We start from the raw sequence: 12,500 nt of genomic DNA on the forward strand, positions 1-12,500 counted from the left end.
GAGATTGTTCTTTTTGAGAAAACTTAGATCATTCAACATCAGCACAAAGCTCTTAAATGTTTTTTATCAAGGGATTTTGGCTAGTGTTCTTTTTTTATGCTGTACTGTGCTGGGGGGGGGGGGCAGTATATCTGTTGAGGACAAAAATAGGATAAACAAGTTAATCAAGAGAGCTGGTTCAGTTATTGGTCTTAACCCGGATGTGCTGGAGGTTACTGTAGAGAAGAGGATTAGTTCAAAACTAAAAATTGTCCTGCTTTTTGAAGGCCATCCATTACACACTCTGTTCAAAGGACTCAGAAGCTCTTTCAGTGAGCGATTGGTAATGCCTTGATGCTCTAGTGAGCGATTGGTAATGCCTCGGTGCTCTAGTGAGCGCATAAGAAGGTCTTTTGTTCCCGCAGCGGTTAGATATTTTAACCAACACTGTTAACTGTTGGATATTATTCTTGTCTTCTATAGTGTTTGTTTTTTACATTCATGTATTGTGAAATTGTGTCTCTTTACTAGGGTCTATTAGTCTACTAATCCAGAATTATTTATTTATTTGTCTGTTAGTTGTGTATCGTGCTCGATTGCTGTATGGTTGGTGGCAAACCAGTTTCCTTATCGGGATTAATAAAGTTTTTCAATTCAATTCAATTTATTTTGTATTGGGACGCAGGGCTATTTATTTATTTACATAACTCTCTCTCTTTTCTTTCTCTCTCTCTCTCTCTCTCTCTCTCTCTCTCTCTCTCTCTCTCTCTATATATATATATATATATTTTAAGTATTTATTTTGTTATGTCACCTTTTATTTATATATGTCCAGTGATTCTTTTTCCCTTCTTTTAATATCTGGTCTTCTTTTAAACACCTTTTTTTATATATATATATATATATATATATATATATATATAACCAAACACGTTTTTTTAAGGAGTTCTTTAAGTGTTTTATCCACACCAGTGGTCCCCTTGTGCCCGTGACCCTCGCAGCACCCATCCCGGGCCCAAACTTAACCACAATTAGTTCCTCCCAATGGTGCCTTCCAGGCAGCGCTGCCTTGGAGGCAAAAAACACCGATAAACGCGGTGATAATGCCGGCTATGCACCGGTGTTTGGTGTTTTAAGCCCCCAATGTTGCCTTCCAGGCAGCGCTGCCTGGTAGGGCACAAGGATTACGCAATGGTTAGGTGCCATGAAGTAAACGGTCGCAGCGCTGCCTCGAAGTCGACGTTGGGGGCTTAAAACACCATTGAGCGTTTGCACCCTGACCTCGGTGCCCAGTTCCATCGTGATTTCTCAGGGTTTGTGTCCACTGGGACGATTTTATTTATTTATTTATTTTTATTTTTAAATCAGTTTCTCGCCAATGATTACTGACAACATAGAAAACAGGCTACATAGATAGATAGATAGATAGATAGATAGATAGATAGATAGATAGATAGATAGATAGATGGATGGATGGATGGATGGATGGATGGATGGATGGATGGATGGATGGATGGATGGATGGATGGATGGATGGATGGATGGATGGATAGATGGATGGATGGATGTATACATGGATGGATGGATGATTGATACATGGATGGATAGATGGATGGATGGATTGATACATGGATGGATGGATGGATAGATGGATGGATGGATGTATACATGGATGGATGGATGGATGGATAGATGGATGGATGTATACATGGATGGATGGATGTATACATGGATGGATGGATGGAAAGATGGATGGATGTATACATGGATGGATGGATGGATGGACAGATGGATGGATGGACAGATGGATGGATGGACGTATACATGGATGGATGGATGGATGGACAGATGGATGGATGGATGTATACATGGATGGATGGATGGATGGATAGATGGATGGATGGATGATAGATGTATACATGGATGGATGGATGATAGATGTATAAATGGATGGATGGATGGATGGATACATGGATGGATGGATGGATGGATGGATGATAGATGTATACATGGATGGATGGATGGATGGATAGATGGATGATCGCTAGATGCATGGATGGATAGATGTATACATGTATGGATGGATGATGGATGGATGGATGTATACATGGATGGATGATGGTTGGATGGATGGATAGATGGATGGATGGATGATAGATGGATGGATGGATGGATGATAGATGGATGGATGGAGTAAATTCCATTAAGCCCAGTTGGTCTGAACTGGGCTTTAAAAGTGTCATTCTTAATTGTGGAACCAAATTCCATCTAAAAAAACCCTATTTTGAAGCTTTAATTTATTTGTTATTATTTATATATATTGGAACTGGGCACCAGTTGAGTGAAGAAGGTGCGGATCCCCGGAAACCAAAACCTACTTCCTGATTGGCCAGATACACAGACCACAGCACTGGGCCATGTCTGTCAGGTTCTTCTCGGCCTCTTTCATGTCCCTGTTGATGGTGTCCATGCCTTCCTCAATACGCTCCAACTGCTCTGTTAAGAACAGGAGTATTATGGTGCCGGGTTTTTATGGTGGTGTAACAACAGCAGAGACGGGCAGTAGGTGCACCAGATGGCTTCAAAGCAGCTGATCTGATTGGTCAAGGGCATGTTCGGACCGACATGTTTCAGACCGTGCTGAAAATCCCCATTTATCACAGCTCAAATCTGAGTTGTCTGGACTCAAACATGTCTTTAAACATGGGGTTTACTAGACCGGGTAAACCCAGCCCGATCTGCCGGCGATGGAAACTTCTACGTTCATCTATCCTGCTTCCATTACAAATCTGCGGGGGACCAATCACAAGCTGGCTTATCCACCTGCCGCACTATTGGCGGGTTTAACACGATGACGACAAAGCAGCTTTTTGTTTACATTCAACGTGGCGGCCACCAGTGATGCCACGTAACTAATCTGACCACTTTTTTCAGTAACGAGTAATCTAACGCGTTACTATTTCCAAACCAGTAATCAGATTAAAGTTACTTATCCAAGTCACTGTGCGTTACTATTTGACATTTTCCTTAGTAAAAATATATATTTTTGCTTTTCTTCTTGCGTCTCGGGGAGTGAAGTCACGACAAGTCACGTTTTCAGCATGAGGACAGGTCACGTTACCACGCAGCGACACAAACGTAAACAACAATGGAGTGAGGAGAGAGATGCGCGTTTTCTAGCTGGAAATCCAGTCACTATTTAGAGTTTGTGTCAGCTAAAGACGGCAATATTAAGGTCTGTTGTACACTCTGTGCTGGTGGCGACTACGTCACATTTGAAGAACCATTTGGAGTTGCAGCGCTGCAGTCAAACTTACAGAGCAGAGAGGAGGAGGCCCCCCACCACCCAAACAACAAAAGCTGGACTTCGGTGCAAAACCAGTAAGTGGGGGAGAGTTGAAGAAGTTGTTGGGGCAGTAGGCCTATGTTGTAGAGGAAATGCTGCCCTTAAACACGGCTGACTGGCTCTCTTTCGTGCCATAATAAACCAGATCCTACTACTGGTAATGCCGAGCTGCCTCACAGTAAACCGGTTGTCATGTTTATGTTGAGGCTGTGGGGGGTGTTGTCGGCAGCTGCGGCATGTAACTAATAAAGTAACTTGTAATCTAACTTCGTTACTTTTAAAATCAAGTAATCTGTAAAGAAACTAAACTACTTTTAAAATCAAGTAATCTGTAAAGTAACTAAGTTGCTTTTTCAAAGTAACTGTGGCAACACTGGCGGCCACCGAAGCGCAGCAACCAACAGCCCGTCGATGCCGCTGTCGCTGCTACATCGCCCAGATCGTTGCTCTGATTGGTTGAAGGACTGTCCAATTGCATACAGAGTCGTCTGAACTATGCCCGCCTCTCGTGCAGTACAGAAATACAGAGCAGACTCCCCCAGACTAATGTTCAATCTTAAAAGATTGAGCTGGGTCTGCTGATAGCCAGACTACATGTTTACAGGTTTCATTCAACAGTCTTTCAGTGGACTGACAGGAAGAGATGTGAGTTTAAGTCCAAACAACTTTATCCCAAAAGGGCAATTCAGTTTTAACAGTCTACAGATCCCCCGCCCTCCCCAAAAAAAAAAAAAAACAACTTGTCCATCAGTGGCAGTAATAAATGCAAAATTCATCACTGTATGACATTACATCCATGTTAATCCATGTTAAACCACTGGTGATGTTGTTCGGACATTCCTGCCCCCACTGCTAAAAAATATCCTAAAGGAAACAGTGAATTTATAAAATAAAAGATCCTTACTTGGCGTATGTGTATTGATACAGTATTGCCACGGAAAATATTGCAATACTGTGCTGTATCGATCTTACCCCCCACTCCTGGATAAAGTAATATTAAATCACTTAAATATTGAAGCAATACTAAAATATCGGGGCAAAACTCTCATACCTTGTATTTTTGGAAGACAAACCATTTTTTTTTTTTATTTAGAGTTGAGAACCTTTGAATAAGACTGAAAGAGGAGGATTTAAAGAGCGATCAAACAGAAGTGATTACCTCCTTGTTCATCCAGCATAACCACAGCTCTGATCCCGGCATCTTTACTCTGCAGGGGGAGCACATGAAAGCAAATAAATACACAATACGCATCACTCACAAGCAAGCCAAAACTCTCTTCTTCCAGGCAGCCACTGTTCAGCCAGCCATTTTAGTTCAGTTGTGTCAAAATCAACTTGCTTCAGATAGATTATACATGATTGTCATATGGTGAAACTAGTTCAAAAACTCGACAATTGAACACAACAGCAGTGGGACATTTTAAAACAGTTCCTGCTTACTTCTATAATACTTGTAATTTTAGACAGAATCAAGAGGAAACCAATCAGTATTATAGATTGTATCGACACAGAAGCTAAGCAATGTCCTGCTGTGAACGGGGGCAGCAGCTAAACGCATTTCAGACACCTAGGGGCCCTATTTTAACGATCTAAGCGCACAGCGTTAAGCGCATGACAAGGGTTGTACTTAGAGCTGGGCAATATATCGATATTATATATTATATCGTGATATGAGACTAGATATCGTCTTAGATTTGGGATATCGTGATATCGTAATATGCCATACGTGTTATCTTTTCCTGGTTTTAAAGGCTGCATTACAGTAAAGTGATGTAATTTTCTGAACTTACCAGACTGTTAACTGTTCTGCTATCTACTTAGTCATTATATCCACAATAATGATGATGATCTATCAAAAATATCATTGTGTAAATATTTTGTGACAGTGCCAATAGTCAACACTACAATATCGTTGCGGTATCAATATCGAGGTATTTGGTCAAAAGCATTGTGATATTTGATTTTCTCCATATCGCCCAGCCCTAGTTGTCCTTAGTGTCTTCATTAATCAGAGGTGTGTTTTGGGCGTAACATGCAATCAACCAATCAGAGATCATCTCCTATTCCCTTTAAAAGCCAGGCGCGTTTGGACCTTGGAGCATTGCTGTTATGATGGAGGATTTGCACCTGTGTGTGTAACAAGCATAGTGTGCGCGCGCTGTGCACGAGCCTAGGAGCATTTTACTAATTTGACATGCTGCGTTATTGACTTTAGACCAGGTTTTTGATGGTCAATGGCGCGATCGCTTCCCGCTGCCTCAAGATAGCAATACGCCCAGAATGCACCTGAAAATGGACCTGAAATTGAAATAAAAGGTGTTTTCTTTTTCATTATCAGGTGGAGGGTGGGGGTGTGGCCTTGACCAACTGCCACTTTGCTCGTTTGAAAGCCATGATATGTCTCTCTCTCTCATGGGTGGGCCAAATTCTCTGGGCGTGCAAAGCAGAGAAAGGGGAGGTAACCTTGCTCCTCATGACCTCATAAGGAGAAGATTCCTGATTGGTCCATCTGAGCTTTCATTTTCTCAAAGGCAGAGCAGGATTCCCAGGGCTCGGTTTACACCTATCGCCATTTCTAGCCACTGGGGGACCATAGGCAGGCTGGGGGAACTCATATCAATGTTAAAAAACCTCATAAAGTGAAATTTTCATGCCATGGGACCTTTAAACGACGGGGCGCTGGACGGTCTTAAAACAGCAAAGCCACTCGCGTCGGGCTTTGCGCCGCGCTCCGCCGGGTGCAAAGATAGGGCCCCTAAACACATCTATGTCAGTTTAACTGGACACTGTATTTAGAGTATTTTCAGAGCTTTACCTTGGTGTCGGACCGCCCTTTACGACGGGGAACTGAAGAGGTTATCTCTGCTCTCTTCAAAGCCACCAGACTCCTCCAAAAGGAGTCTGGTAGCTTTGAAGAGCCTCTGATCTCAACCACTTTTGTTTTCAATATATCAAGCAGTTTACAGTAAATCACATCTCAGCATCTCTCTTGTTTAAAGTGGTTTTGATGAGCCATCATCAGGTACAGTATGTCCTCTTGTGGAGCAGCGGGAACACAGAGAGCTGATGTAAAGGATAACATAATAAAGAAGTTCTCTCTCTGACTTTGCGTGCATGTACCTCCTCGACCAGCTGCATCATCCGCCTTGTGCTCTCCAGGGACTGAAAGACACAAACAAGGGGCTAATCACCATACAGTACGTTCAACATACAGCCAGCTGAACATGCAACAATGAGAAATCCGTCTAGAGACAAGCACATAATTCAGCCTGTGTAATAAAAATGGTTTACAATAGTTAATTTAAAACGAATGAATGTTCAGTTGGGTTTAAAATAGAGCAATTATTTCAAGTAAATTCCTCCGGGAATCCTCAATCTTTTTACAGTAAATATAACAAACTGAAGCTGTCTTTCATCTCGTCCTTTCCACATTATTTCTATAAATCTAAAATGTTATCTAAATGGGGTTTATTTTCCAGGAAATCATGCGGAGATACCAGACCTATAAAATGAATAAATGTTTTGTGTTAAAACACAAAGTTAAATCCAACCACTCCCAAATTAACTGACATGTTGTTGACAAGTTCTGATGTTCTTTGTTTAGAAAGGGGTGAGTTATGATCAACTGAGCAGTGAATGATCTAAATCTAATGAAGCAGAAACGCTTAATGTCAGATAACGTCCATAATAATTGGACTTTGGGTTGGATTTTCGGACAGTTTTCAGTGGTTATGAGAAGCAATCTGTCGTTTTATCACATTTAAAAGGGATAAATCGCCATTTCACTATCGCGTGCGTTGTTGTTTGTGGGAGTTTGTCAACAAAGGTATCTCTGTCCTGTTCTTCATATCAGTGAGGAATTTCGTCTCTTGTTTCAACGAAGTGAATACATGCCGAAGTGACTGGAACGATCCATCACCTCTCGCTATTACGGTTAGTTAGCGTAGTTAAACACTACACACAGTGAAATTACATGCCCTGTTATGTTGTTGCTGTGGACAAAGTACACACGGAGATACACCGGTAAGAGCCAATGAGGTTTAACCATGTATCAGCTCATTTAAATAGCTCAATCACAAGATGGATCCCAGGTTCCTCCGGTCAAAGTGTCCTGCTGTATATGTATAGCTGTCCACTGCTGTCCTTATACTTAGGATGGGTTATTAAATGCAGTAATTGAATTTCACCACATTGTACTGCTGTCAGTTGTATGTGAGAATTTTTTTTTTTTTACTTTCGAACAGTTAACTTAATTTAATATCGAGACAATTTGCAGAGCGTCCGGAGCTTAGCACCGCCCAAGATGACTGTGATTGGTTTAAAAAAGAAAATGAAAACAACCCAGACTTTTTTTGTTTTCCTATCCCAGAATGCATCCGTGGTGAAGCCAGACTTTACTGCACAGCGCTGTGGAGATAGCGCTGGCAATGCATAGACTAATGTAAATAGACATGTTTGTTTTATATATTTAGGCGGTGAAAGATATAAAGATTGGACCTTTAACTGCCGTTTTGCCCGGAACCTTTCGAAAGTCAACACACAACAGACGTTAACACTGTACTCACACACACATGGAAGTGTGTGCGTGTGTGTATTGTGTATTGTGTAAACATCATGTTAATGCCTGGGGACTTCCTCACCGAGTGGATGACGAGGTGACAAACGATTTTGATCTGTAGTAGCCTTTAAACCCCCATGGTGTGTGTGTGTGTGTGTGTGTGTGTGTGTGAGCTCATCCGTGCCTAATGGTTCCCTGCAGATTGTTTCTATGGCCACCAGGTGAGCCAGGTGTCCTTAAAGGGACAGTCCCTTCAGGCTGCTCACAAGAGGCTGGAGGACACATCAGCCACACTGATCCTGTCTCCTTTTTTAAAGTAATTGCTCATTTCTTACTCGGGCTCCACCGATGCACCGGCTGGACATCGGAATCGGCCGATGTCCAGCCTATTTTCTGTCATCGGCCCATCTGTAAATAAGGTGAGATGCGCCGATGGGAATAGCAGATGTTTATCTGTTTTGTGCTGGAGGGAAGCCTTTTAGATAATAATGCATTTCATTTATATATAGTTTTACAGCACTCAAAACACACTTTACAGATTAGATTAGATTTACAGATAAAAAAAAAAAAAAAAAGAAATACACACACTGAAATACACAGACATTTAAACATTAAAAGCACCGTCGCTTACCTCATCTGTGACCTGATTGGCTCTCCTCTGCAGCTCCTGCTGCTCTGTTATGATGGGCGGGTTTGACGCCATGTTGGCCGTGTGTGTGTGTGTGTGTGTGTGTGTGTGTGTGTGTGTGTGTGTGTGTGTGTGTGTGTGTGCGTGCGTGTGCGTGCGTGTGTGCGTGTTCAGTCCCAGGTGACCGGATTAGGCTGCAGCATCAGCTGGTTTTGGCACCTGGAGAGCAGAGTGACACACATGATTATTTAACAACGAGCCAACAGACAATATTCTCATAAAAACTCTTCATTTCAATTCAGATGACTTTATTTCATCGGGATCCACTGTACTGCTTTTCCAGAGGGAGACCTGGATACATACAGTATATTAAAAACAAACAATTGTGCGTTTACATGCAGTTTAAATAGCCGATTATATTCATATTAGGGACGCAGCCCGTTCACAAACACCTTAGCCCGGAAAGATTAGAATTAGAATCTTAAAATTGAATAAAAGCGAGACAAAGTAATAATGATCTGTACATATACAGCAAATTATATTTGGACAAGTGAAACAAAGAACAACAACACCACAGAATATAAACAAAATTAGAGGCGTTACATGGACGTAGGAAAATTAAGACCTGTTTAAAATGATTTAAGACCTAGAATAGCATGTGAATGTAGGCCTACAATTTTAATTTTGACATTATAGACTTTTTAAGTACCCGCGGAAACCCTGTATGAGGAGAATTTTTTTCCTTATTCATTTCTCAGGACAAATTTACAGCTGAAATGTTGCATTTGTGAAGACCAGATGTCCCCTTGTTTTAGCAGCGTTTTATTTACAGTCTGGTCGATGAAGAGGTATTAACATCTGCACAGTTGGCTGCTGTCAAAAACTACAAATCCCATACTGGATACCGGGTCCTCTCTGATGATCAGACAATGCCACGGAGTCCAACCAGCTGTTTGGTCCCCACAACACGATAAAAACAGCCCCCAACTCTACTGTAGCTCCGCACGCATGCACACACACGCACACGCACACACACACACACACACACACACACACACACACACACACACACACGCCCGCCCACCCCCCACACACACACACACACACACACATGCCCACGCCCACACACACACACACACACACGCACTCTTCCACCCACCCCACACACACACACACACACACACACACGCTCTTCCACCCATCCACACAAACACACACACACACACACTTCCACCCATTCACACTTTCACACACACACACACACACACACACACACACACACGCACGCACGCACTTCCACACACACACACACACACACACGCCTACCCACCCACACACATACAAACACACACACGCTCTTCCACCCATCCACACACGCACACACACACACGCTCTTCCACCCACACACACACGCGCACACACACGCACACAAACACACACACACACACACACACATTTTGTGTCATCAGGAGCATCATAATTAGACCACTAATCACCACCTGCTGGAATAAAGACGAGGAAGGAGGGGCAGCAGAGAAAGAAGGAGAAGAAGAAAGACTCTCGATGTTCTTTGGTGCAAACTGGAATCACGCTAAACAGAGAGGGGACTGTAACAACAATAAGACGGTTACATCGGCCATTAACTGATGAATTGTTTAGTCTATAAAATGTGCAAAGCAATAAAACATCTCAATTACAAGATCTATGTCCAAAGGCCCTCTACTGTACTCTACTGTCCAGTTCCAGTTCAAAAAACGATTGGCAAAAGGCTCCAGCAGATTGGAATAACTTACCTGTTGAAATAAGATCAATTTCACTACTCTTTGTTTGTTTAAACATGACCTGTCTGCTCACTTTAAGATGAACAGCCATTGTTATTAATGATGCAGTCAATCGAAAACGCGTGCACGCTAGAAATGGGACCGATACGCGACACGCAAGCATATTGGAAGCGTTTCCAGGCAACATAGAATAGGAAAAGATTTTTAGATGTCATTTAGACACAAATACATTTAATAAATGACATGTTGATGTTTGAAAGTCTCGAGGTTTTGACATAAATGCAGATATATAAATGTAATTTCAATATACAGAACGAAATATTCTGGAGCCTATTTTGCCGTCAATACTGCCGACATTGTCTTTGCTGGAATCAGATCAGTATATATTTATGGGCAACATCCATGTGTACAGACTAGGGCTGTGCTCGATTGAAGAAATTCTCGGTCGACTAAGACTCATTCAATTGTACCGACTAATCGATTTGTTGATTTAATCGACAGATCTGTAAATCTGAGTTTCTCCGCAAAGAGTCGTGCAAAAAGCACCACTTTAATTCTTGTGTTTACCAGAGATGTCAGCATGAAAAAGGAGCATCGAACATGACTAATGAACTAAAGAAATCTAAGTTGACTAAGACCAAAACGACCGATTAGTCGACTAATCGGCTAAGAGGGAGCAGCCCTAGCACAGACGAGGCTAGCAGCAGCGCTGTGTCAGACACGTTTCTGGTGTGCAAAGACGTAGAAAATGCCACGCTCGCACCATGCGGCCAGTGTTCAGGAGGCCTTATCCACTCACACTCTACTGTTTACTTCTTTACTTATTATCGGCCATCTAGCGGTTGTAATGTAATGCATCGATCAACGCATGTGTTGTTGTTGTACATGTGTTTACTGTTTAGCATTTTGTATGTACGTTGCCGTACTGCTAGTTGTATTTTAATTTTAATTTTCTTTCACTCCTCCGTTGTTACGTAATGATTGTGTTACATGTTGAGACCCCCTCGAAAACGAGATGATACATCTCCAAATTTGAATATACTCAATTTATATGTTTCCTACCAGCTGTAGCTCCTCTGCACGCACACATATACACACACACACACACACACACACACACACACACACACACACACACACACACACACACACTATTTTCCTGGCTTCTGTGATCTTTAGTCAGTCAGTGATGAAAGACAGAAATCACATTAATTATTCACATAAAAAAAAATAGAAGACACTTGCAGACTTTTTCCTTCAGCCCGAAAACACAGGTGATTTGTGTTTGTGAATAATCTGTTGTCTTCAGAGATAGACCTTTCTGTTAAAGAGTAAGATCCTTTTAGTTTAACATGAAACAGCCCCCAAACATCATTTTATCAACGTAAAAAAAACACACTTTGAAAAAAAGCAAATTAAAACTATTAAAAGCCGCCTTTTGATTTGTCTTTCCGCTGGTCCAACAATCGGCTTTTTGTTGAGGGGGGCAATGTTAACTCCCGGGCTGGCGTACAAATATATGTAACCTCCTGCAGCGCTTTGTATCACGAATCTGACTCAAGGGTAACCTGGTGAGAGCTCCAGTTCTCCACTCGCAGATCAGTCTGGCATCTTGAGATAGAGCACACGTGTCAAACTCAAGGCCCGCGGGCCAAATCCGGCCCCTTGTAGATTATGATCCGGCCCGCATATCAATTTAGGCACACAATAGATTTTGGCCCACCTAGTTGTGCGCTGAAACCAAAAACAACATAAAAAGTGTTTTTTTTAACTGCAGTTACTCAAAGCAGAATTTGGCAGATTTGCCGATTTTGAGACTCCATATTTAGGCAGAAAGATTGTTGTAAAAAATTGTTTTGCTTTTGCTAATTTGCTAAATTCTATGATGGCTAAGGAACATTTTTGCTGACTTATGTAGGGCTTTATGTTGACAAAAATGCAAAAAAAAGCATGAAAAAATGTCAGAATTTAAATTTAAATAAAAAGGTGACAAAAAACGCCTGAGAAAGCCATAAAGAAGTCGGGGGGGAAATAAAACATACAAAAATGAGTACAGCGCTACAGCAATGTCAAAAAAAAAGAGACGTGCAGTAATACAGTCAAAGATATTTGACATTTTCAATGAAACAAAAGAAAGTCAATAAACTCTCCATGTCTGGCCCTTGAAGTGATTCTCTTTTTCCAGTGTGGCCCTCTGGGAAAATGACT

The 12,500-nt window shown here is 41.8% G+C and overlaps 1 protein-coding gene across 2 annotated transcripts in view; it reads right to left on the bottom strand.

Annotated features, from left to right (window-relative positions):
- The window catches only part of zgc:101731 (SNARE_SNAP25N and SNARE_SNAP23C domain-containing protein), a 21,133-nt gene extending 12,534 nt beyond the window's left edge, over positions 1-8,599 (bottom strand). The window contains exons 1-4 of one of the 2 annotated variants that reach the window (XM_028573941.1): positions 8,515-8,599; positions 6,446-6,487; positions 4,485-4,533; positions 2,358-2,475 (exon numbers count right to left, since the gene is read on the bottom strand). In XM_028573941.1, coding sequence (XP_028429742.1) covers positions 2,358-2,475; positions 4,485-4,533; positions 6,446-6,487; positions 8,515-8,586 — 281 coding nt within the window. In that variant the 5' untranslated portion in view covers positions 8,587-8,599. The remainder of the gene's footprint in view (positions 1-2,357; positions 2,476-4,484; positions 4,534-6,445; positions 6,488-8,514) is intronic. The other variant, XM_028573940.1, reaches the window with a different exon arrangement.
- Between the last annotated feature and the right edge of the window lie 3,901 nt (positions 8,600-12,500).

Source organism: Perca flavescens, chromosome 3 (genome assembly GCF_004354835.1).
Source record: "Perca flavescens isolate YP-PL-M2 chromosome 3, PFLA_1.0, whole genome shotgun sequence".
In the NCBI taxonomy this organism is placed as follows: Eukaryota; Metazoa; Chordata; class Actinopteri; order Perciformes; family Percidae; genus Perca; species Perca flavescens.